The sequence below is a fragment of the Grus americana genome, chromosome 2, assembly GCF_028858705.1.
Source record: "Grus americana isolate bGruAme1 chromosome 2, bGruAme1.mat, whole genome shotgun sequence".
NCBI classification, from domain to species: Eukaryota; Metazoa; Chordata; class Aves; order Gruiformes; family Gruidae; genus Grus; species Grus americana.
The window spans coordinates 98301475-98328578 of record NC_072853.1 but is presented as its reverse complement, the minus strand read 5'-3'; the positions used below and the strand labels follow the sequence as shown (position 1 = coordinate 98328578).

Here is a 27104-nt window from a genome sequence, read left to right as displayed (position 1 = left end):
GCTGATTGGTGGCGGCGGGGACCCGCAGCGATGAGCGACGCTTCGCCATTGGTCCGCAGGTGCCGCTCGGAGGGGGGAGGGGGAGACGCAGGGTATATGTGGAGGGAGCAGGGCCAGCGGAGCGCGAGCACTAGGGGAGCGGGGGACGGTTGCTTTGGTTGTGGCGGCGCAAGCGGCGGCCGGGGACGCACCTCAGCCTGTAGCGACAGCTGCGATTCTTCGCCGGCAGCAGCCCCTCCGCTTGTCTGTGGCAGCGGCGGCGCTGGCTGGCCCCAGTCATGCTGTGCTATGTGACCAGGCCGGACGCGGTGGTGATGGAGGTGGAGGTAGAGGCGAAAGCCAACGGCGAGGACTGCCTCAACCAGGTGAGGGGCCGCGCTGCCTTCTCCTCTCCGTCACCCTTCTGGCCCGCCGCCTTCCAGGGGCACGAGAGCTCGAGGGGCGAGGGGGCGAGGGGGTGACGGGGACCGTTGGGCAGCGCAGACCGTTGGTGCCTGACAGACGCGCACGAGAGCCGGCGGGCGCGCGTCATGCACGCACACACCCACGCCCCCCCAAGCCACCGCGCCTTGGGGGTGGGGGGGAGGGAGAGGGGCGAGGAGCACGGCCTCGCCAGCTCGCGGCGCCCCCAGCGCGCGCCCTGGCCGTTGAGGGCGGCGGTGGCGCGAGGCAGGGCCGTGCGGCGGCGCAACCCTGCGCACGGGCGTCCGCGGCGGTGGGGGTGGGGAGCCACCGCCGCAGTCTCCCCGCTTTCCCTTTTTTTTTTTCCCTCCATATTGGATGCAGAGGTTGCTGCATCGCCGCCTCGGGGCTCTCCGGCCCTTCTACCTTCTCCTTTATCGCGCGTGTGGGAAGGGCAGGCGGGGGAGCCTGGGGAAGGCCTCAGCCTTATTGCTGCGGCTTGCTCTAACTGTCCCGAGGGTAGGGGGCACGAGTGGGACCCACCTGGCCGGGGTGACGCCACCCGGGCGGTGTCGAGATGATCCCCGTGGCCTGCTGGGGCCGTGCTGGCTGAAGCTGTCGTCCAGGTGCTCTCACCCTTCTGTCGCTACCGCCTCGATGTGGTTGCGGCTGCTGCCGTGAGGATGCTGGAGAGAGCCAAACGCAGCAGTCTAGTTTTGTTACATCTAAATAAAACTTGTGGGTTGTACTTTTTTTTCTCCTTCTTGCGTAGAAAGTGCTATTGGCTGTGATGTTGAATAAGAGATACTCTCCTCTTTTGGAAATCCACTGACCCTTTTAAGTGTCTGTACTGGGGTTGAGGAGGGGAGAGGAATTTGACCACGGAGATCCATGTGGCTTTCGACTAGTGGAGAAATTCCCAGTTTATTCTTAGTATTTGTCTACCTACTGTTTTGTACACAACTTAAAATCCAAGTAATCTTTTGTATAAAGGTGCTTACAGCAGGATTTCTTTTTTGTGTTTTAAGTGAGCAGTCTGAAACAGTACTTGATTCAGGTGATATTTTTCATTGTTACATGGTATGGCTGTTATAAAGAACCTTTTTCTTTCAGGTTTGCAGAAGGCTGGGGATTATAGAAGTTGATTATTTTGGACTGCAGTTCACTGGCAGCAAAGGGGAGAATCTGTGGCTGAATTTGAGGAACAGAATCTCTCAGCAGATGGATGGTTTAGCCCCTTATCGATTCAAATTAAGAGTGAAGTTTTTTGTAGAGCCACATCTTATCTTACAAGAACAGACAAGGTAAAGTAGAGGGTTGTAAGTAGATCTAACTTATTATTTTGTTTTTAATTTCTGTAACTTATGAAAGTGATTACACACTGACTTTATTTCTTCCATCTTCTGGTAATCTTAGCTTGACTTTTCTGTGTAGTTTTAAAAACTTAGTGTTATTTAAATATATTATGCTTTTTTCGGGAAAAAAGCAAGAATAAAACTGTTAATATTGTAAGTATTGTGCAGCTAACAGTAAGTAATGACCGTAGGTAATTCCATGAGCACTTAATGCTGGAAGTGGAAGAAACTTAAGTTAGGGGTAGCAAACTATTTATGTAGCATTTGCATGTCCGATAGTAACCCCCGTTCAGTGGTGTTACTCTAGGTCGTTCTAAACCACAGAAAGGCAGGAAACAATTCCTCCCACAGAGCAAAAAAAACTTGCTGAATTCCTTTTTGTCTGGTATTATGTTACAGTAACTTTCAAATAGCTACAGGCCCATTGAGGCTACAAAAGAAACAGCTGTTTTGCTCCTTCTGTGGCTAGTCCTCCTGACTAAATTGTTAAACTGTTATCCAATTGTAAGAATTAGTTTTCGAAGATTAGTAGCGAACACTAGCTTTTACACCTTGTTCGATTACTACATGAGTTACAATTGAGTTATCTGTAAAGAAAGCTGAGCACATATATTTAATGCTGACCTTTCAACTAATTTTTCCCGGTAGTTTTAGATAGTACAGTTTATACAAATGGGGCAAACTGGAAATGAGTGTCTATATGATAATGCCAAAACATGTTTTCACTACTTGCCTTAACTTGGTACTTTCAGAATTAAGACCATGGATACAACATGGTAGTTCTGCACAGAATACTTGTCTGAAGAGTCTGGTCACAGGCTTATAGCATGGTTTGGTGTTTATTTCATAGGAAAAAGGTTTTGAGTTAGGAGTATGCATATATTGTTTTATTTTTTGAACTAACATGCAGGGGAGAGGCTTTTGGGGAGCAGTGGTTTCAGCTCATCGATCTGGCTGAAGTTTTCAGAATGCTATGGAGTTAGACCATAGTTGTCCTATATAACAGCTTTAGTTTCAAGTGCATTTTAACCAAATTCCAGTTTTAATGTACCTTATTTTGGAAAAATAAATTCTACTATCCATGGCATATCTTTGGGCTCTCTGTAAGTACTTTCCTTAAAGAAACTTGTCCTCTTATTTAAATATTCTCAATGAGAATAAGTATAAAACCAAACGAAGGATTTTTGTGTAGAACAAAAGGAGCAACACAACTTCATACCTGATGAGGCAGAAGAGATTACCCTGAGCATGTTGGATGTGTCTCCACACAGGCCAAATCAGGGTGAATCTGAGGAAACCTAAAGCTGATATGATTGGCTGTTTTATGCTATCCTTGATGAATGTTTGTTCAACTTCACAAGATTTCTGTAGGCACCTGTGTTGCTGCCTCCAACACAGTCAATGCAAGACTTGGCAGGTTGTGCAAGTTAATAAAGAGCTTGTACTGGTGAAACATACCCCAAGGGCCTAAAAGACAGGTTGTGTAACTAGAATGTAACAGAGCTTGTATACATACATCAAAGTAGCAAGTACTTCTCCACTATAAAGATGACTTGAAAAGGTTGTAGTTGGGACAAGCTTTCTTTTATGTATGAATTAAGAGTGTTCTAAAACTAATATTTTTAATGAACAATTTTAAAATTAATTGAGGTTCAATCATCAGAAGAGATGATTAAAATTCTGCTCTGGAAATAATTACTTACCATTTTGGAGAGCAACAGGCACTGAAACTAGTATTTAATGTCACCCTGTCTTGCAAACATGAATAGTCCTGAGGCTTCAGCTAAGCCATTCAGTCTACATCCCAAGTATTTTTAGTGTTCTCACTAAAAATAAATACAAGTTGTAAAATAATTTGCAGTAGCTGCCTTTTAGTTGTGTGTGCCCAGTGGTCTATGTCACAGACCTAGAATTCAATAGTGCTTGTGGTTAATGTATATTTCTGTAGTGCTGACACTGAGTTTGTGATCTACTCTTTTTTTTCTGTTCAGGCCTGCTTGAGGATTTACATATGCATATAACTGTGCATTCATATTTAGCTTGCATGTAAGCACGTGGGGTGTCAAGGAGAAAACAAAAAACTTGTTAAACCTGTCACTGAACTTTAAACCAATAGGTGTATCATGGAATTGCAAGGATTAGCTGTACAGTTACAGCTGACACCTTGTTTCTTACCTTTACTTGCAAAGTCAATGTGCTGGTCGATGAAGAAATAGTGATGGGTACCCTTGGTTTCCTTTAGCAGTTATGTCCACAACTGATGTATAGGGTGTTTCTGGCAGAGTTGTACTGCTGAGGAAGTCTCCCAGTCTTACTTGCTGCCCCTGATGCTGTTTTTACATATAAATTGGATGCATGTTGAGACTGCTTTTGAAATCTGGGAAGCTGTGAGTAATTCTAAATTTTGTTGATATGCTTCATCATGATGGTAATAGTGAATGTTGTGACTGAGTTGTTACCAGGTTTTTTCTATATAGTTTGGAAGCTTTGTCAACCCCAGTTGTACTGCTTCATTAGAGATACTTGTCTCTTGCACTTAAATTTAAAACCAAGGTGTATGTCTGTAGCAATTTAATGGTCAGGTTTCTACATGCTGTGTGAAAAGCTGATCTGGCAACTGAACATCAACCTCTGCTTCTGCTGTTTTTTACTCATTGTGCAATCCAGTGGAAGATTGCAACCTTGTGCATTTTAATCTTCTTATGCGAGGGAGCCTTCTTGCTACTGAGTGCAAATGCAGTGCAGGTTATAATTGTTCCTTTGACCACTATGGCAACAAACCACCTTCACTAAGCACTTTGTGAATGGGAGAATTGGATGTAAACCCCCCTTCTTACTACACTTTATTTCCTTTCACAGGGTTAAAGTGGTTTATTTCTATTGTTCTTTGGATCTCAATTTCTAACTTTTATTTGACTAGTACTGAATTTCCCCACAGGATTTTGTAGTTTAGAATTGTTTTCAGTGGAATGAAAGTGGTTCAGTGCAAGAATGCTACTCAAATTTAATCTGCTGCTGTCAACTAGAGTTTTACAAACAAGTCTGCAATGTGAACAGTGTGCTTGTTTAGAGGAGGTTGAATAACTATACATTTTTTTGAATGGAAAATCGCATTGGCTTGAAAAGAACTGCTGTCTTTTTACTTAAAGATACATGTGATAATCCAAGATTTAGATCATAAGCTCTGGCTTATGTCATGTTCGTTTTCACTGTATTTTTTGATAGGTAATGCAACAGTAAAAAAAAAAAAGACGAGGTTTTGTCAGAATAATTTATGGGTGTTTCTTTTATCGAATTTGTACGCATTTGGATTCATGAGGAGCTCGGACTTGGAGAAACGATTATACTTCACTAACTGGAATTTTTAGGAGACTTTTGGACGGGGGAGTGATCCCAGCAGGTCGGGAGGAGCCGCGCTGCCTGCGCTGCGCTGGCTGCGGGCGGCGTTCGCAGTAGCGGGGTGCGGCTCTGGCGCTTGCCCCGCGGGCTGCGGCCGGGGAGAGGCGGCACGGTGTAACTCCAGGTCGTTGACTGGGAGTAACCTCGGCTCACAGCTACTCCTCGGCGGGCCGGGCGAATCGGCGGCTGCGGCGCTGGGGAACGGCCCAGCAGGCCGAGGAGCTCAACTCCTCATTGGCCCGCACCTCTGTCTCGGGGCAGAAACAACTTCTGCTCTGGCTAAAAGCTTGCTTTGTGAGACGTGTAGCGGAGAAATATCGAAACTTGTATGCACCTTAACAATGATTGTGTTCGCTGGGACGCACAACAGGCAAACTGTGCCAAACGGTCGTCCAGGAGACATTTAAGTCCGGCAGGATAAAATCAACGTTGCAGTGATTGCACAAGTGGAAATAATTTTGAAGTGGATCGGTTTTTGAGCAATGTAAGATTTACCCAGATGTACTTCAAAATGGGAAAGTTATTTGTCTTGTGCAATATGACTGAAAAACAAATATTGATATGTAAGCCATGACAATATAAAATATCAGATTCTAATGAGCCGCACAATCTCACGATGCATTCAAAATAGCTGTATTTTGCCAGCCTTGAAATAGGTAATTATTGTTTTGGAAGCTGTTGAAAGTTGTGTGGTAATTCCCAGTATTTGAATTATACTTACAAAGGACATTGTTTTTGTTGTATTGATGAATTAGTTAAAACTAAGAACTAGCTTGTAAAATATTGTAAGCAGTTACATACATGTAATAGGTAGAAAATAAGAAAAACATCCTATTATCCCATAGCATTGACTAGCCAGTGCAGCAGTGTCATGGTATGTTACAATGCAATAAAACAGTTTGCTGTAATAGACACCAGGGTGAGTTTAATGGGCCTGTTTGTCTAAATCAGAGTTGAATTGCAGTTGGTAACCTTTCCCCCACTCTGCTGAGAGCAAATAAGAACAAAGATACTGAGGGACATAATTGTAACTGTGCATGGTTTTGCTTTTTCATTTGGAGTGCCCTTACGTCTGCTTTTAAAAACAATTATATTCTATTGCTAAGAGATCTTTATCAATATATTTTTCAGGAGAACAATAATGCCTCTTAATTTTGATGCCTTTAGACTAGAGAGTGGGAAATTTACTTACCAGCAGGAAAGTGCCTTACCATGTGGTAAGGAGTGTCATACCCCAGAGAAGAGACAGGTCCTTGTGATGTATGTTAAGGTTCCCAACAGTAGTCTGGCAAGAGACTGGGTTTTTGGCTATATTTCTAGTTTAGGAATCATTAGTCATATGCAGATACTTTAATTGGTAAAGGATTGGGGTTTGTCACTTTTTCCACAGTTAAGCGTAGAACTTAGAAGTCTAAAGACTATATTAAAAGTTTTATTTCCCCTGTTTTCCTTGATTGAAGTAGTAGTCTGCAGTGCAGAACTTTGAATCCTAATGCACATTATCTTCAATGAGTTAAGAGAAATTAATCTTGTATTATGTATATACTTTTCATAGCGCTTATTTTGTGGGGCTGTTACTGCCAATTCAGTTGTATGAACAGTAACTAGGTGATTTGCCTCCTGTAGGAATTCCATTGTAGTGAAATAGAATCATAGAATCTTTAAGGTTGGAAAAGACCTTTAAGATCATCAAGGCCAACCATCAACCCAACACCACCATGTCTACTAAACCATGTCCCAAAAGCGCCATGTCTACACATTTTTTGAACACTTCCAGGGATGGTGATTCCACCACCTCTCTGGGCAGCCTGTTCCAATGCCTGACCACTCTTTTGGTGAAGAAATTTTTCCTAATCCCCAATCTAAACCTCCCTTGACACAACTTGAGACCATTTCCTGTTGTCCTTTTGCTAGTTACTTGGGAGAAGAGACCAACACCCACCTGACTACAACCTCCTTTGAGGTAGTTGTAGAGAGCCTCCTCCAGGCTAAAGAACCCCAGTTCCCTCAACCACTCCTCGTAAGACCTGTGCTTTAGACCCTTCATGAGCTTCGTTGCCCTTCTCTGGATACACTCCATCACCTCAATGCCCTTCTTGTAGCAAGTGGCCCAAAACTGACGAGTATTTGAGGTGCGGCCTTACCAGAGCTGAGTACAGGGGCACAATCACATCCTTACTCCTGCTGGCCATGCTATTCCTGGTACAAGCCAGCATGCTGTTGGCCTTGGCCACCTGGGTGCACTGATGGCTCATGTTCAGCCAGCTGTCAACCAGCACCCCCAGGTCCTTTTCCTCCAGGGAGCTTTCCAGCCACTCTTCCCCAAGCCTGTAGCATTGCATGGGGTAGGCCTGTGCTGGCTGGGCCTGATCCCCTGGTTTTCCTGCATATGCTTGGTGAGCGCACTCAAGATGAACTGCTCCATAATCTTCCCCAGTACTGAGGTCAGGCTGACAGACCTGTAGTTCCCTGGATTCTCCTTCCAGCCCTTCTTGTAGATGGGTGTCACGCTGGCAAGCCTCCAGTCATCTGGGACCTCCCCTGTTAACCAGGACTGTTGATAAGTGATGGAGAGTAGCTTCTTAAGTTCCTCTGCCGGCTCCCTCTTGGGTGGATCCCATCTGGCCCAATAGACTTGTGAGTGTCCAGGTGGTATAGCAGGTTGTTAACTGTTTCCTCCTGGATTATGCTGGGTTTATTCTGCTTTCTGTCCCTGTCTTCCAGCTCTGTTTCTGGAAGTGGTGTTCAGTATAGTCAGCCTGCATAAATCACTTCAGAGGGAGGCAAAAAGCAATTGATGTGATACCTAGGATTGTGACTTTGGTTGTGGGTTTTTTTTTAAATGGGCCATCTACTGAAATCTCCTTGCAAATTCCCCTTTCTACAGTATTTGTATCAAATTATTTATGTGCAACTAAAATACACTGTACATTTGATTTTACTGAGTGTTTTAATATGCACATAGAACTTAAATTATATGAAAAGATCTGGGGCAAAAATAAGGATAAAAAATGAATATATAAAATCACCAGTGTAACTAGTGCGAAGAAGCATGTGATCCTCTTCTAATTCTAAAAGTGTTTTTTCTTCCTTTGGAAAGGAAGAAGTTCTTCCTGGGCAGTGGCTAATGAAGTATAGCTTTGGTAAACTTGATGCTTTGTACTCTAATCAGTATTTCCATGTACTAATTTGAACTACATACTCAAAGGAAATGTTCTATAATTGAATATATAGGAATATCTAGCTAGCATGAGGTTTTGGGTGGGAACTAGTGCTGGTTTAGGTTATAGACTGTTTTTTGTACTAATGTTGTTGTGTAGAACTCGGGCTACAAGTGCAATGGAAAGGTCTGTTTGTTGTTAAAGCTGCCACTAGTTGTTCAATGTCCCAACATGTCTGGCAGATGTTAAGATGACTAGGAGCCACAACAATTGATTGGTAAAGTTCAGGGTTGTGAAGACTTGTTTTCTATGAGGATTTAAAAATAAAACAGAACTTTGGCAAGAGTAGTAAAAAGCTGCAGAATGTGCTAAGAGAATATTGGGGGAGGGGGATAGGAAACATACCTTTTATCTGACTTGAGTTACTTCTCAAATTTGTAACAGGTAATATTAATGCGTCATGTGTAACTGAAGTGGTGAATGATGCAGGAACGAAAACAATTAGTTTCTTATATGGTGGTCAAACTAAGACATTCTACTAGCGATGTTGGAAATCTAACCTTTAGAGGACTTCAATTATAAACAGTTCAGTTGCTAGGTAAAAAAATCCATTAAGCATAAAATACTAACATTGAAATAAATTTCTTGAAAAACTGAGTACCCTTTTACTGCACAACCTAAGTATCTTTAGAGGTGGGAAAAGCTTTAACAGTTTTTTCATTGTATCTAGAGATTCCTAGAGAGGAGAGGGACAGTGGATTGAGTGCTATTAAGTAATTGGGTCACAATCTAATTTACAAAAACTTACATAAATACTTTCTGGTAACTAATAGAATCTGTAATATGACCAGGTTTTCTACAGACAATCTGTTGAGTCCTTTAGACTTTGCCATAATTAGATAAGGAACTGCTTCAAGGCTCCTAATGCTTTAGTTTTGCTTGACTGTGTTCAGCAGTAAAAGCATATGGGTTTTTTGCCTTTCTGTTCAAGGATTAAAAGACTTTTTTCAATTTTGTGTGAAAAGAAAAATCTGCTTTTATAATCAGATTCTGGCTAGTGTCATGTTTTGAACCTTGAAGGGGAATGATTTTTGAAATGGATATTAATATCACTTTGGAGAAGTGCAATTGTTGGCTGAATGGGCAAATCAGAATTTGCACTAATCAGAATCACTTTCAGATGTATAAAATGTTTGCAAACCTCACTATCTTTCAATTTCTAGATGCTTTTACTTCCTCAAACACCCTTAAGGACTCAAAATGGGGGGGAAAAAAAACAACAGTGAATTTGCTACTTGAACTTTGGCTCAGGGCAGCTGCTATAGGGGATCAGTATGAAGTCATTCACTGTCATTCAAAAACTGATTTCACTGGTATGCTCTATGTTAACTAGTTTCCAGTGTATTATGGGTGCAGTTTAGGCAATGGGCTTGGTCCAGCAATGGGTTTTTATGTGCAAACCAATGACTTTGTGAGATGGACTGTTAAATATAGGTGGCTTTATCTGTTTTCTCTGGCTTGGCAAAATAGCTTACTATAGTGTAAGCCAAGACATGAACTTGCATAGCTTTAGTTACTTTGCAATAACTGTCCATTACATGCCATACCTTTGTCCCCTTTATCAGAAAAACGCAAAGTAGCTTACTCTCTGTGTTTTCCGTTATGTGTTAGGACTCAGTTATGGGAAGTTACTGCACGTTAGCTGATGTGATGCTGTTTAACATTGTACCTTAAACTTGTTTATCTACCTATGCCATTACTTGGCTTTTTAGTAATGTAATGTGACATGCCACGCCTGTGCTGTAGTTGTTTCTGTAGTGCATCTGTATTTGCAGGAGCAATCTTTTGTTTTTCAGCTCCTCTCTTGATGTCAATAAGGTCTTCCCAGCAAGGGGAGAAGACTGACTTTTCCCTATGTAGTCAGTGCTATCGTATGCATTAAATAAACTAAAGCATTTAGGTGTGGTAGTTGTAAACATGTGTCAGCTAATCAGAAGAAAATTGTCAGATATTTCTTTGAAATACTGTATGTGTAATTAGTACATAATTATAATGACTGGAAAACCTATTCTGGTACTAACAGAGGATCAGAAGGACATGAAAAGCCACTTATTTTTGTAATGTTGATTGGAATTAGGGAAATGCCTACTATTTGAATGTGTTTCAGCCATAGTGTTTTAGTAATTCATCAAATGTCTTTTCTGGATTTATGGACTGAGCCCCAAAAGGAATGTGTACAATGTACATGTGTACAATGCATTTTAAAAACCACAGATAGGCCTTTCTGTGACCCAAGCCAAAGGTTATGAATTAGCAAGGTAGGAGAAAGGGATGGGAGCAGAGGTTTGGAACTTGCTCCAAAAAAAAAGCCTAAACAAGGAATAACCTGCTAATGGTGGAGAGTACTGTCTGAAGTTCTGGTCCTCCTGCCACCTAAATTTGTATCCTTTACAGAGTGAGGACCAGACCCCCCACTAGAACTGCTGAAGTATAGACAGATGGCTAGACATCAGAGTGATGCAATTTAGCACTTGCGTCACAACTGCAGTGAAGCTCTAGCATGCCTCAAACCGCTTGCAATGCAAAGGGAGGTGTTGGAGCTGTTAGTTGCTGCAGGAACCCCCATGGCAGGGGGGTGGAACTAGGGCAGGAGTGTTGGAACTAGATGATCTTTGAGGTCCCTTCCAACCCAAACCATTCTATGATTCTATGAAATGGATTGTAGGGCAGCTTATGGGATAATTTAATACCTGTTTTTTTCCCTGATTGCAAAAGTTCTAGATTTGGGGAGTCTTTTGGGCCAGTATTTTCTTAGCTGCAGCATTTACCATAGTAGAGCTAAGAATGAAAACAAATCTTGCAAATGTTGTAATCGCTCATAGCGGTGAAGAATTAGCCCTATTTGCCCTGTTGTACATTGAATTATAGGGTGCTATAACAGGATATACTTGAGATATTATCCAAAATTGCTGCTGGAAGGAAAGCTAATCACTTACTAGCATCTTCAACTTCAGTGATGAATGATTCAATATAGTTTCTTAAGAAAAGATGATTACACTTAATTTTAGAAAAAGTAAAATGTAAATGTCCTATTACTGTGGAAGCTAAGACATATCCTGGTGGGTACTAGGCTTCATTTGTTGAGATTTTTTTTCCAGTGATATGTAATTACTTCTGCATCTGGTTTCCATAAATATGTTGAATCTTAAGAACAAATGCTAAGAAAGTTTTTTTTGTCTTCCCTGAGGGGAGATAAGGATGGATTTATAGAAATTAAGTTAGACTACAGGGGAAATTAGGAGGCTGCTGTTAGTGTTGATGGAAATTTTGATTTGTCTAACTGACCTGTTAGATAATTAAGAGCAGCTTTGAATTTTCCAGCTAGCTGTCAAACCTGCCTTGATCCCAAGTGTAAAGGTTGGTCTGACAAATACTCTAGATGTTTTTGTATTTTATTCCACAATGCCTTTTCAGATGTTTCAAGTTATTCTGTCAATCATGTCACTGGCAAAAGCACCACCTTCCCTTTGACTGGTGGCAGAAGCATTTCAGCTGTGTAACAAAAGTGTGGCTTCCATTGCATGATAGATGTGTGTATGCTCCTTTGGGCTGCTCTTCACAAATTTGCTTTTCTGAAATGCAGGATAATTTGTAAATGGGCAACCAAAGAAATTTAAACATAGGAAACTAATCCAAATATATTTCATTGATATGCTAATTTCAGTTTAGCAACTAAGTGGCCTTAAGAGTTAAAGCAGTTTTTATTCTTAAGATGATGATATTAAAGTGCTCATTCTTTTAATACTGCTTTTAGATTCTGTCTTCAGTTGTAGCCTCATCTTTAAATGTAAGTGAATAAAAAGATAGAAGCCTTTTTCTTTCCCTTATGCCAGACTTTCTCTACTTGGTACATTCATTGCAAATTCTTGATTACCAGACGGTTACCAAACATCTGAAATGTTATTTGATACTTGATTACAAACATCTTTTAACATCTTGTGTAAGCAAACATTGTTGATTCCATTGCAGGCATATGTTTTTCTTGCATATAAAAGAAGATCTTCTTGCTGGTAATCTTCAGTGTTCTTCAGAGCTTGCAATTGAACTTAGTGCATTGTTGGCACAGATGAAGTTTGGAGATTATAACCAGAATACTGCCAAGTACAATTATGAAGAGTTGTGTGCAAAAGAGCTCACCACTACCATTTTGGAGAGGTAAAAAGAGCACAATGATATAACCTCCTTTTTGGAGACCAAAAGCATAAGATTTTATTATGCCCTTAACTGCTGATGCTACAGTGTATCTTGTTTTGTTACAAAAAAAATAAATTAATAATTTAGATAGCTTTGGAGATCAAAATACAGCCTGAATGTTTAACTAATGTTCTGACTTGAGTTCATTTTTAAGCTCAATTATGAGTATTTTTTGTGATAAGCAAAAGCTGTTGAACTCTAGTACTTGGGGAAATATAGGTATCTAAATACTTGGAGCAAAGTAATCAAATTGCAAGTATGTCTTCAACCTATGCTTGTGAAAGAAAGTAACAAGAATTTATCTGGCTTAGTACCCTTACACTGAGAAGTAAACAGGATTCCCAAAACACCTTCATAAGCTCAAATCCTGAGTATCAAGCAACTTTGTCATGCTTTTCTGTAGATTTTTTTTTTAGTTATTAACTTACTAGTTGTTCAGGAAAATACGTCGTGGGGGGTTGGAAAGCTTTGATTTACATGTTGCTTTTTAATTTCTAAGCAAATGCATGGTATTGTTTCATGAACACTCTCAGGGTGTTTTGGTACTTCGGAGTTCTTTCCATTTAATGATTACTGGAAATCTATAACCAGATAAAGCAGGTCAGGAGCATTTAATAATCTGTTTAACTAGGTCATCTGATAACCCATGTTAAAATGAGCTGCTGCCAGTAACAGCACATACTTGAGTTATTTCACCTATCCTTAATCTTTTCATCAACAGCATTATTGCAAAGCACAAGGAGCTAGAAGGCCTAAGTCAAGCTTCTGCTGAATACCAAGTTCTACAGATTGTTACGACACTGGAGAACTATGGGGTAGAGTGGCACTCAGTGAGAGATAGTGAAGGGCAAAAACTCCTTATTGGTGTTGGACCTGAAGGCATATCCATCTGTAAAGATGACTTCAGTCCTATCAACAGGTATGTATTTTGTAGAACTATTTTCAGAAGTACTGAGCATGCCTCTAGTTTTTACATAAATACACAGAACTGCTCTATGAATTACTAAAAGGAGCTATTGGAATGTAGGGTCTGAGGGCACTACCTGCTTGTAATCAAGACTACAACTGGCCTTAATATTCTTGATTTTTATATATATTTTTGAGATGGCATCTTGAATCCAGCATTGCAGACAAGTTGGAGATCATTGTAACTTCTGATAAAAGTGCACCGTAGTAGTTTGTGGAAAATGCCCTTATTAAAAACTAAATAACCTTTTTTTATATTCATTTTTAGGATTGCTTATCCTGTTGTTCAAATGGCAACTCAGTCTGGGAAGAATGTATATCTGACTGTTACCAAGGAGTCTGGTAATAGTGTAGTTCTCTTGTTTAAGATGATCAGTACAAGAGCAGCAAGTGGGCTCTATAGAGCAATTACAGAGACGCATGCATTTTACAGGTCAGTATTGCCGCTAGAGTCAACTGCTGCTGTTCTTTTCCACAGTATTTGAATTAAGTGCTTAAGCAGCCAGCAGTCTGACTGCACTTCAGAAATTCTCTGCAAAATTTCATTGTCTTTGTAGCATCTACTTTCCTCTTAAGTCCAGAAGCTGAACAGGTTTTTGCTGTTTTCCATTTTGTGGGGTGGGAGTACAAAACAAGCAAGTAAAATTTCTCAGTCTCCCACTATGAATAACAGCACTTCAGAATATAAACTTACTATGTTCTTTGATACTTCATAAAAAATGCATACTGGGTTTTTGTCCCTGTCTTAAGAGGGAGGATGAGAGACCAAAGGAGAAGATCCTCTTTTTCAGAATATGTAGGTATAGCTCATGCACTCCTGTTTCTCCTTTATTTGGGTCCTCCAGTTGCTAGAAGTTGTCTGTATGCCACCTTCCCATCCTCTGTATTTAAATTTTCCTACAATTCCTCTGTCCTTGCTCACATGCTCAGGATTTTGTTCCATGCCAGGAGCTATCCATTGTGTTTATGCTTTTGTTCTTTGAGTTCAGGGTGCTATACTCATTTGTTCATGGATGATTTTTTAAACCCTCTTTCATTCCTGCTGTGAGGTCCAACACTGATCAGTAGAAATAACTGTCAAAGACAGTGGTGTTTTCTCTAAATTAACTACTGCATAGTGGTTTCAATTACTTTGTAAGAGAAGAATTGGACTTAAAGCAAAGGAAAGTGCATATGCTAGGCAAAGACCTGTCCATGTCCAACTTCTCAAAGGAGATCATTCTAATACAGTAATGAACATCAACTAGTTGCCTTTCTAAATGCTGCATCTAATTGGCAGCTAACCACTGCTTGTTTTGTGAGCCTGGTGTTAAGCATGTCTTGTTTTGCTCTGTAATTATATGCCCTTGCACTGCTGTTTTGCACTCTTCGTACTTTTTTCCAGGCAATTAAAGCACTATGTAACTTCTTAGATAGTTTTAACTTTGATCTTTGTCTCTGCTTTTAACTTCTGCTGTCCTTTGCGGTTTCTGATTTTAATTTAAGCAGAATTTTAGCTGGGCAGTAGCATTTGGCCATAAGCTTAGATCTTGAACCTTAGGCCCAGTGAGGCTGTAGTCCTTGTCTTCTGGGTTTGTATTTTCTTTCCCATGTTGTCCAGAGAAGTGATATGCCTTAATAGGCTTCTGCAGATTTAACTGTCACTGAAATATGTGACAAGCATGGTTAGGGTAGCTGAAATACTCAGTGGCAAATACAAATGGTGTAATTCTCTACATTGCATTTGCACTGGTTCTCTTCAGGTGATATATAATACTAGTATGTGAAGTACTGAGTGGAAATTTGGTTAGATATTACTTGAGTCTATGCTAAAAAATTTTGAGAGCCTGTCTGAAGAAAGAGGTGTTATGCCAAAGACTATTAATTGGAATTCTTTAATGCAGTGTTTGGAAATTACCATGTAAAGAAGTGTTGCCAAGCTGAATTGTGGATTAAGCAAGTGCTGGCTGTTTATATTAGCATAATGCCTTAAGTACCTTCCATAGGCTGACGCCATTTTACCAGACACTTCACAATCTGAAGATGTAAAATAACTGTCACTCTTCCATTTTACACATTTCAAAGTAGAGTTGTCACGCAAACAACATTCAAGAGCTTAAATATTATATCAAGCTTCTCTACTTGCATTAATTTCAGAGCTGTTACTTCAACTTTGGGAACAAGTTATTGTAGGGATAGGTCTATTGGTATTAACTAACCAAGTTTGCATTTGTCCTGTTTTATAGGTGTGACACTGTCACCAGTGCTGTCATGATGCAGTATAGTCGAGACTTAAAGGGCCACTTAGCATCTCTATTCCTGAATGAAAACATTAATCTTGGTAAAAAATACGTCTTTGACATTAAAAGAACATCAAAAGAAGTTTATGATCATGCAAGGCGAGCTCTGTATAATGCTGGCATTGTGGATCTTGTTTCAAGAAGTGACCAAACCCCACCAAGTTCCCCCCTTAAGTCTTCGGAAAGCAGCATGAACTGTGACAACTGCGAGGGTCTTAGCTGCCAACAAACAAAAGCTCTGCAAGAGAAGTTGCGGAAGCTAAAGGAGTCCATGCTCTGTATGGTGTGTTGTGAAGAAGAAATAAATTCAACCTTTTGTCCCTGCGGCCACACAGTATGCTGCAAGACCTGTGCTGCCCAATTACAGGTAATTGCAGTGCCATTAAGATATGAGTTACCGAATATGTGGAGGTTTTGGGTTTCCATATACTTAACCATCATGGATTAATATGTTTATGTTGCTATTCTAGTAAAACTTATTTTTAAAATTGTTTGTGGTAAACTAATTCCAAAGAACATCCTGTTTAGATGATGTGTTTGAAAGTAAGTTTTAGCTGTGCTAACTTAACTTGTGGTGAGGGTAAGAATTAGCTGCATGTATCTCTTGATACCCTGTTTTAAATATGGAGATTATGGAAAAGCGCTCTGTTATTGTGTACATGGAGGGAAGTCTCCAATAAGTGTAGAGACTCTCAAAATATGAAGTAAACTAATTTCCTGATGTTTTTCCTTTCCAGTCGTGTCCTGTTTGCAGATCTCGTGTAGAGCATGTCCAGCATGTGTATTTGCCAACCCACACCAGTCTTCTCAATCTGACTGTGATATGATCTACGTATACACTTTAAACCCATCATGTACTTTTTTAAACTGCACTAATATGAAATGCAACCATTGATTGTGAAGAAGGCAATCACTCTGGCACCTATCCCCAATCAAAAGCAAAAATACTGCATTTTTGAACATATTCTTTGTTCAGCATGTCCAAAATGGTTTGGGACATCTTTTGAGAGCAGAAGTGTAATTGATTCATGTTATTAAAAGGAGAATGATGTGCAAGTTTGTAGCATGGCAGAGTTGCCAAAAAGCTAGGTAACCCTGGAGAAATGTGGCGTATGCATATTGATACACCCAGTGAGAGCAGCGTAGCCTTTTGTTTTACACTCTAAATCCTTTTTAGTACAGTCACTCCATTTATTTTAATAGTAAGACTAGCTTTTACAAGTATCAGTTTAGTATGGCTCATAGTTTCTGCTTTTAGTAAACCGCTTTAAGTGGAGAGAACTTTTAAAAAAAATTGGTTATTAAACTGAAATTACAAGGCTTTGTCAAGCAGCTGTTAAATTCAGAGTTCTGTTAAGTAGAAAACAGTTTGGAGAAGAGCATTGGAAGGGTAGGAGATCTTTGTTAAAGAGTGGGTCAGGAAAGTCTTCTGGTTGGCAATGTTCTGAGGAAGCATTGTTACGGGCCTTCATTCACGGCTCTGTGGGCAAGGCGCTCCCTGGTGTCCCACGTCCAACCTGGCTGGTGGTCTCAGGAGCTGCAGTCAGCTGCCCTTTAAGTTGGCTTTATTCTTAGAGACTGATTTTTTTTTTAAACTATTAAACATGTACCATTAGTTTCTAAAGGGTTGTGTATAATTTTAAATGCTTTCTTCAGTTAACATCTTTATTGGGTAGGTCATTTCCTGCTAAAGTGTTTTTAATCTCCACCCCCCTACTTGGGCATTTTGGGCTCTGGTTTCCTAGTGTATTCTCCAGGGTACAGAGGGAACTAGAGGCCATGTTTGGGTGCAATACTGGCTTAAAGCTAGAAAAGTACACTGTCACTTTACTGAAATTTTCTGACTATACTTTTCATATTGCCTTAATGTAGCAGTAATGTGTGTTTATGCATCTGTTTCTTTGCACAGACATTTTGTCAAAATATTAAAACTCTACTTTTTTATGACACATTAGCATATAAACCTTACTCTAAGAGGGTATTTATTTTTTCACTTTGTAAAGAAAATTTTGTTTCCTCATGAAGCAAGAGCTTTGTCCTATATCTTAGGCAACTTCTGTCTTTTTATATTCAGATTAATAAAGGACTCCAAAAATCTACTTTGTGTTATTGATAAGACTTTAATTTTGCTCTGAAATTCATCTGAGGCATTACTGAACTGAAAATACAGTATGAAATATTTTCATGTTTAGTCTTGAATGTTGTGTCATGTTTTAAGAGGAAGTGAAGAGGTATGTGCAAATTTCAAAGTTGGGAAGAAAACTGCAAGGAATAACCACCTTTGTTCAGGCAGTGTACTCTTAAAACAGCTGGCATATTGTAACTGTAAAATAGCCTTCAGAATTAACTTTGAAGAACTTTCCTACAGTAAATTGCCCCAAATATATGGGGTATATTCCAGTGAGATCAGAGAAATGAAAAAAAAAAATGCAGCCTGAGAATGGAGTTGAAGTTTCAGCAATCTTGTCTGGGGAAGATCTTAATTACCAATGCGTTGGTGTCTTTTTGACTGAAGCTGTTCATATTCACTAACTTACGACTCTGCTTCCACATTCTTGAAGAGCTGGTGCTTGGGCACTTCCAGTGTGGTCCTCTGGCTTACCCCTGCCAGTAAGCTGAAGGATGTAAGCAGTGCTGGGATCAGGTCAAAGCTCTCTGGAATCCACAGAGCTCTACTGGGGTGAGTGTGAACTGGTCACTTAACTATGGCCTTTTAAATTTTTATTGCTATTGAAAACAGATTACTGCAGAGTAGCATGTCTTGTTGTCAAGATGGCTCATCAGGGATTGAAGCTTGAGGCCCTGGACCTAAAGTTATTTTAGCCTAGCTCTGAAGTGCTGCTGATCATGGAAGGGGGAAGGTGGCTGGCAATCAGGCCATGAATTCTAAATGCAAGAGCTGTTTATCTCTGCTAAGTGCATTAGGCACAAGATAACTTACCCTTTTACAGATAGAAATTTAATCTCTTGGCAAGTGGGTGCTACTGAATTCATTTTCAAAGATGATAAAAGTTCTGAAGAGAAGTTGCATTGTCCCTACATGCCATTTACAGGAAGGAATAGATACGCAAGTGTTTTCAGAGAAGACTATATCTAGCTACTGTACCAGTGCACAATAGTGCTAAAGCCAACTTACCTCACTTCCCAAGATTACTTTGTTCTGTTCTAACAGAATTATGTTAGTAACATCTAATCCATCATCCTGTGGCAGCTGGCTGAAATGGATTGTAAATTAATATAAATAGATGTTAATACAGGCATCTGATTTAAAGCATTCAACAAGATCAAGCTATTAAAATAGGCAAGCATAACTCCAGGTCCTTGTAATTAAATTGGCTGTGTAATTAGACATCACTAATAAAAATAATTCCAGTAGTTAGAACTCTAATCAAGGCAGGGTTTGACAGGTTATGTGCTAGAGGTGGAATCCAGGCAAAGCCTGGCACTACCATAAACTTACTCTGTGCTGCAGAGGATCAGGCAGAAGTGCTGAGGTACAGGTCGAGACAAGAGTCTGCTGAGTTTTGGTTGTACCTGAGCCTGTTGGGAGCCTAGAGCTGTATCGGCCAGGGAGGACCTAGAGCACAGGCAGAGGCTAATTGCTTTTTCAGTTAGGAGGAGTGCGATCTGTTGCAAATCACTAAAAGCCTCACTTGGTTGATATGTAAGATCTAATAGGATCTTGCAAAACAATATAAGAATAGCTTTGATTTGTTCAGACAGCTTTCTTTGGAAGCATTGTTTGAAATAGTTGATCATACTATGCTAGAAAATTTTTGCTTAACCATCCAAAACTGCTGCAGCATGCATTGCTCAATGTTGGCCATTTCAGTACACTGTTACTTGTGAGTACTGTGTGCAATTCACACGAGCTGTGAAGAGTGTAAAAGAAACAATAGTGTGTCTTGAACTCCACATGCCACACAGCAGAAAGTCGGGTCTTGTTTGCCAAAGTGCTGTTCTTTCTCCTAAAAGAAGCTTTGTCTGAATGTTGTAATGTATGGCAGCAGGGGAAAAAACCAAAACAAAAACCCCAAGAGAATAGTTTGTGGAAACAACTGCAGTTTGTGTCCTTTACCCTTCTTTCTCAGGAGCGGGAGGATTAATTGTAAAGCTTCATTTGGTGCCTCTCACACTTTAAAGTATCTGCATACCAGCACTCGGTGAAGTTAGCCCCTGTACTGGTGTTAGCTACTCAAAGCTAGTACAACTTGGCAAGAGAACTCACTGAAAATTGAGTTCTTGTTTATCTTCAAAGTTGCAATGCAGCTGCTGTAGTCCTACAAGTTTTTGCTACAAGTATGTAAATGGTAAAAAAACTTGCCTTCAGAGACAGTGTGACTTGCCGGGTAAATTCAAGAGCAGGATCCCTGTTAGTTCCATGGACTTCCTGATGGTAGAACAGCATTCAAAAGCAGCTGTGTGGAGATAGGGTTGTGATTTTGAATTGTGGGAGAGATGTTCTTACTAAAATATGGCTACACATAAATATTACTAATAAAGAAGACAAGGATCTAGCAATCCTGTGCTACTAGGGCAGGGAACTCCCAGCCTTCCAGTGGTACCTGCCCAGGTTTCATCCTCCCTTTGCTCTATCAGCGTTGTCACATAAAAGGTAAAGTCTGTGTGAGGGAGGCTTTCCTATTGAGTCACGAGGTTCAGAAGGGACCCCCTTGCTTTCTAAACTCCTCAGAGGGGAGCCTAGGTGTGACTAAGTCCAGTCTTAGTCCCAGACTTGGTCAACAGTTCATGTCTAAAGGATTATATGCATATAGCCACATATCGAAGTCAATGTTTGCCTGTCAGAGCCCCCAAAGGTCTTGCACTGACTCAGTTTTGCAAAATTAAAACTAATAGAAAGTTTATTAAAGCAACAGATCTAAAGAGTTCAGAATTGCAGTTGATAAATGCACTCACTGCAATAGCACTAATATATGACTGATTATCATTACAATGCCAGCAAAATACTGTCCCAGGTATTTTCACCAAAAGGTGAAATCACAGTTGCTTAATAAGAAGGTGTCCCTGTCTTTGGTGGAGGAGAAGGAGCACAGCCCATCGACTGCCTCTTTGGGGTCTTCAATTTCTTCCCTCCTCAGAGGTAACTTCCTCAATATCCTTTATACCCCAAGCTTAGTTGTTCCCTCCCAGGGGTGACGTTTAACATGACTTGGGTGAAGGGTCGAGTACTACAGTCATATGTTTAGTATGCTCTCCTTTTAGCTCATTAGCATATTTAGGGCTGTCAACTTGAATATTCATTTCATGGATAATGAAGCAAAAGGTCTCACTCTGGGCACCGTGGCCTTCAAAATTCTGTGTAGAAACCATCTTATCTGTTTGTTCCACATTCTCTAGCTAAAACAGGGCCGTCTTGCTGCTGTAAGACTCCCTCCTTCGGCTGCTTCTCATACCAACCTTGCAGATCTCCATCCACAATGTTTGTATAAGAGATAAGTGGACACTTGTGTTTTTAACCACTTAGGTGCAATTCCCACGAACATCTGTTTTGGAGAGCTCAACCTGCGCGGGGCTACAAAGGCAGGATGTTGGATTGTGTCAGGTTACAACTGTAACTGGTCTGTCCTCCAGCATGAAGTTGCTTGTTTCAAGATAGGTACAAAAGTTAAAACACGAAAGAACTGTGGAATGAAGGCTTCTGTATTTTTAAATTATTTTTATTTCTTCCCCAAGTGCCATTAAAGCATGTACACAGCAGCATTTGTATATTTCAAGATTTATTTCCTTGCTAAATCGGCACTGTTGCGTTCCTAACACAATGCCCTTGGGGGAAAATTCTCATCTGTCAGCCTACACTATTTCACTTCACAGCAGCACGCTGGCATGTTGATCAAAGACGGGGAAAATTACAGCTCAGATTTCCTGTATATGGTTTTAAACAACAAACTTTCCGTGGAGTGTTAAAATTATGAATTGACAAATCTTAGCTTCAGTAATGCCTGGTCAAATATCTTTCTTGAATTCATGTCCCCTCCCCGTTTTCGGTGAGAGCATGCTGTAGTGCCAGGTAAGAGCTTCGGTCACCTTTGTGCCCATGGGTTCACCCAGCAGGAGCTTGTTAAAACAGAAAGTAGCAACTGATAAATGGGTTTGAAAGTAAGAAACCTCAGTAAAATTGTGAAGGGGAGTAAAACCACAGTCGGAGCAGACTGCCAGAAGAGAGGCGCACTTCCCACAGCAGGGCCTGAGCGCAGCTTTGCTGGAGGAACCCTGGGGAAGGGAGTTCCCAGGGGGCTCCTGGTGTGGGGTCCGGGGCTGCGGCTGCCCCCGGGACAGGTGGCCTGGCAGGGAGCGCTGCTGGTCCTCAGCAGGAGGGGCTGGGTGGGAAGCGGTCTGGGAGAGGCAGGACAGGGCCGGGCAGCTGAGGAGGCATGCCGGGGCAGGCAAGATGCTGCCGGGCCAGTAACTCCCTGGGGAAAGTCCCACCAGAGCACACTCCAGGCAGGCCACAGCCAAACCTCCCTGTCTGCAAGGAGCCTGTAACATCACATGACTTCAAGGTAAACCACCAGCTGGAGCCCCTTGGTTCAGCGCTTCCTTCGGCAGTACTGGGTGGTAAAAGCTGTCACGGCTCTAGGATCTTGTAGTTTCCTGCAAAGGGTGGTGTGAGCTAGGAAAAGGTGCCAGGAGTAGCGTTGAGGAAGGGGTCTCAGAGCCCCAGCTAAAGGAATCACTGGTTGGTGCGGTAGTGGGAAAACACAAACTGTGACAACTCTGAAAACTCAGTGGGAATCGTGATTCCTCTCCATGTGAGAGCAGGATGTGAGGGATCCAGGAGAGTGAATGGGGACGGTGCTCCCTTATGCTCAGAGATGGTGAGCAAGGTTTGGAGTGACCTCCTGTTCCTGCTGGGATGGGGGACTTGTAGGGGCTGGCCAGCAGCTAACTTTCATAGCACTCGTGTACAGACCAAGTTCCTTAAAGAAAAAGGCCAAGCAAACAAACCATACCAGCTTTCCCAGAGCTTAACAACAGGTCACTTGCTGATTTCTTGCCAACCAAAATGCAGAATCCTTTTCAGCTGCTTGGAGGCTGGGGAAGGGCGAGACACAAGTGGGAAGGGAATTAATCTGCCCCTGAAAGCTGATGCATTTCTCTGCCTTCACTTTGACCCTCTCGTGAGTGACCTGATTTAGCCTATCCACTATTTGCTGAGCCTTCTTTATTCCTGAAGACTCTTCTGTTCTCTCACCAATGATTTCTGAGATCCAGGCTCTGAAGCCAACCTTTCTTCTTCTATCAACTGTCCACATAAACTCTGTTCTGGGAAAGAATCTGACTTTCTTTGGCCAACACCATCCAGTGAGGATCTCTCTGTGCCTTGTCAGGAGCGCAAAGGGTACCATCTCCACCTGGGGCAGCAAGAAAAAAATCAGTATAAATTAATCTTTCCTCTTACCATTGGGGTGCCTAAACAAAAATGTTTGTCTATAGCTACCCTTTCAGGGTCATTTAGTGGTTATAATGGGATTAACCAGGTGTGTGTATGTGTGAAGGTGTTTGCAATCTCTATCCAGTAGTTGGTGTCTAGCTTCTCCGCTTTGTCGAAGCAAATCAACGCAGGTAATGATAGACAGTAACATGGCAACTTTTTACATAAACAGGCTTGCCAGAGCCAGATCTTCCTCTCTCCTGCCAGAAAGCTGTTTGTCTGAGGAATCCATGCATCTGGCACCAAACTCCAATCATAGTACTACAACTGCGGGAATTACAGAGACATTGGCAGCTCATCTGAAGAGACAGTATTTGTTTTCCTTGTTTAGAACTATAAATAGTCAATAGAGGACTCTCATTCAAACACTATTGATGATTGAAGTAAACCAGGCACAGAGAACATGGCCAAAAATTGGGCTTCCACTCCAAAGCCAACCCAACTCTTGCTTCAGAAGCTGAAGTTCTAAAAGGGCAATGCAGAAAGCACATGCCCAGCAGCAAACTAGCCCTGAAGATACACTGACACACCAGGTCTCCGTGTTTGACCTTAAAACTGTTTGCCTATGTTGTTGTTTGAACTGGAATTTTTTTAAAAGTACTTTCAGCTCTGCTGTGGTTTGAGCAGCTGACTTCCTCCTCCGTCTCTCCAAGATCCACAAAGTGAAGCAATACGGAAGTGTCCTGAGAGCACCCTGTCCGGGCAATGCGCTGGAACATGCATGTTACTCTTGAAGGGCAGTTGCAGGGTCTTTGTATTTAGTACCCGGAAAGCGGTGCTTTGCCAACTTGTCTCTGGGGCTCTCCTGCCCTGGGGGAGATGTGCATTTGAACCTCCCCTGGGGCTGAAGAAGTAAATGACCACAGTTGTTCTGTTCCCTGAGCGAACAATCCCTCTGCTGCAACGGGAGGAAGAAGAGCACCGTGTCTTTCTTCCCTGATCTTTTTAAAAGGAAAAAAAGAGAGAGAGGGACAGAGAGAGAGAAGATTGGTCAGTTTCTGGTTTTAAGAATAATTGCCAGCCTGTTCTTGGAGGAGACATTGGAGACTGGTAGAAATGACAGGTGTAGAAAAACTTTTGGGAGGAAGGAGACACACAAATGTATTGCTATAATGGACACTGTTGCCCAAAAGATCGCAATCTTGGGTAGGTGCCCAAGTGCCCAAGTGCTGGCATTTCCCCCTCAAGTCATCTTCCTACCAGAAGGATATCCCTCAAAATCAACTACCATATCCTGCAAGCCAACGTCATGATTGCAAACAACATTTTCTCTATGTGGCAGGGAGCTCTGTAGCAATGGAAAGAGGCAGAATAACACCAGCAAGAGAGTACGGTCTAATGAACATAGAATCAGCAGCATAACTGTAAGTTGTCCTGAAAATCATGTCCTTGAGCTAGAGGGGAACATGTGACTGGAAAGAGGAACCAGTAAGGGTAAGGAACAAATGACAGGGTGATAAAGGACAACTCCCCAAAAACCAAATACATTGCTGTGGTTTTTAATAATAAATGGCACTGTGTCATATGTTTCTTTTTCTACTCTTGGCTATGCAAATGTTAAATTAGCAACCCCTGGCTGCCAAAACCTAGTCTAATACCAGTCACAGCCACAGAGAAACAACATTGCTTTGGTGGCACAGATACAGCCCTCACACCTAATCCTCAGCCGAGTGCCGTCTCCCTGGATTTCTTCTAAAGACTCAAGTCCTCTACAATTGCATGAGGGCACATTTTTCCTTGGACCCTGTTCTTGCCCAGCCTGTTTGTGAAAGGGGTACAGCGCTGTTGTGTGAAACACCCTGCAGCTTCACCACCACCTTACTGGATACGTACCGAGAAGTATTATCTATGTGCAAGGTGATATGTCAGTCTCTTGGGACTTTTTCCCTATTCCCCTACACGGTTGCAAACTCACTTTTCTACATCCAATGCAACCCTATCAAAATACATTTCTCCTAAGTAAGGTTAATTTGCATGTGAAATTTTACTTTGGTACTGTGTTTTATTCTAGTAAAATGAATGTATTCAAAGGGGAAAAAGCTGGCTATCTTGGTGAAAGGGTATTTTCCTTTGTAGCTCTGGCTAGATTATGAAAGTGGTCATAAGAACGATGTCTTCAAGTTTTGCATACCCTCAGAACAGAATGAGACGTTCACACAGGCACACATAGTTTTTGCTTCAGTGCAAACACGAAAATTTTCAGTTGCAGGATAAGGCATTTTCAGAAAGTTTTGCAGGTTGTTAAACAAGCAGCTATAAGGGACACTGTTATGCAAATTCCATGATAATTCTATCACCAAACCATCGCCAGATTGAAACTTCACTTTCAGCTTCCACACAGCACCCAGTGTGAAGCTCTTCTACCCTGAGTTATGGCTTCTGCTGTGTGTTTTGTTACATCTATTATCCCCCACGGCATTGCCTTGTTTCTGAAAATGTGATGTTCTGGCTTCACATCTGAAAATGTAATGTTCTGGCATGACCATGGTCTTCTGCCCTCCACAGCCACCAGTTTCTTTACCTGTAATCTCCTTGTTCCCCCTCTCTCCACAAAACCCTGCCCTGCTCCCCTGACTCAGTCTCACGCTTCGGATTGTCCTTTTCTGCGCTCTTGATTTCTTGAACCCAAGCCCAGGTGCACACCAGCTGCCTCAACTCGAAACCACCTTCTGTCTGCACGCTGCTGTATTCTTTGCTACGTAGCAGTATTTTTCCCTCTCTTCATTTAAGCCAAATCCCTACAGTTACCTATAATCTTTTGGCTCTGCCTACAAATTGCCTGCCCCCCTGATCTTTTGCCTTTTTCACAAAGGACATTGCTGCATGTTTTAAAACATGAGATGCCACAGTGTGGGCACTTGGATCTCTGATGAATTGATTATCAAAGAAGCAAAAGACAGCTGGCCTTACAGATGTGTAGTCCAAAACCAGTGATGCTTATATTATCTTTTTGAGGAAAAAAACCAACCTAGGGACCTAAACTACTGTCAGTAATTCTGGGGTTTTAATAATGATGTTCTTGAATCTATAAAGGCTTTGAGAGGAAACATGTCTGTAGCTAACTCATCCCAGACAAGAAAGAATTTACAGCAATGTTTCCTGCACCGTCGCCAATAAACGAGAGCTGCTAATTGTTTAATCCTCCTAAACTTTTGGTTCTCTCTGCTGTAAGTGACTTAACCTGCAGCAGACTCCAGTCTAGACTGGAATTTTTGGTTCTTAGCCATCTGCCTAACAGGTTTTTTTGTGATACATGTATTTCCTCTTAGTGATCTTATATCACAGTTTGCCACAAATACAGGCCCAAGTCTGAGGCCAGCATCAGAGCTCTCTAGACTTTGGTCCCAGATTTTATCTGTAAGGGGCACTGAAGTGAAATCAGATAAACCTCCAGTTGCGAGTTCAAAGTTGAGGCTGCCATCTGGATCAGGATCTCAGCTGCACGGTTCGGGCACGTCTCTTGTTTTTGTTAAATACTGAGACATGTTCTTTCCCCCTGATGCTCATTCTTTCCCTCTGGTTTGTAAGCTGAAGAATCAGGTAATTACTACCTCGGGGTTTCCATCCTCTGGAAAATCCTGTGCCCTCCTACAAAAGATAGGTCTTTCTGTTCCAGCAGCAGTGCTCATAGTGGGTGGGTTATCTTTGCTTCTTGCCTTGTCTTTGCTTCTCTGTAAAATGTCCATTTCCTCCAGAGCTGCTTCGGGCTAAGGGAGGTGAGTCATAAGACTCATTTTACTGTGCAAGCCTTTATGTGGACATTAATTAGGATATCAGTTATTCTCTGAGCTTCATTTTGCTTATCCCACCAAACCATACATTGCCATCAATGCTG

The 27104-nt window shown here is 41.6% G+C and overlaps 1 protein-coding gene across 2 annotated transcripts; it reads left to right on the top strand.

Moving 5' to 3' along the window:
* Positions 1-116: 116 nt before the first annotated feature.
* Positions 117-17915, top strand: MYLIP (myosin regulatory light chain interacting protein). 2 transcript variants are annotated; one of them, XM_054815396.1, is made up of 7 exons: positions 117-365; positions 1516-1706; positions 12347-12532; positions 13293-13490; positions 13806-13970; positions 15763-16183; positions 16554-17915. In XM_054815396.1, the coding sequence occupies exons 1-7, from the start codon at positions 279-281 to the stop codon at positions 16641-16643; spliced, it is 1338 nt and encodes a 445-aa protein (XP_054671371.1). In that variant the 5' UTR covers positions 117-278; the 3' UTR covers positions 16644-17915. The 2 variants fall into 2 exon arrangements, with proteins under 2 accessions (XP_054671371.1, XP_054671372.1); XM_054815397.1 differs by lacking the exon at positions 117-365 and adding an exon at positions 1007-1140.
* The last annotated feature ends 9189 nt before the right edge of the window (positions 17916-27104 follow it).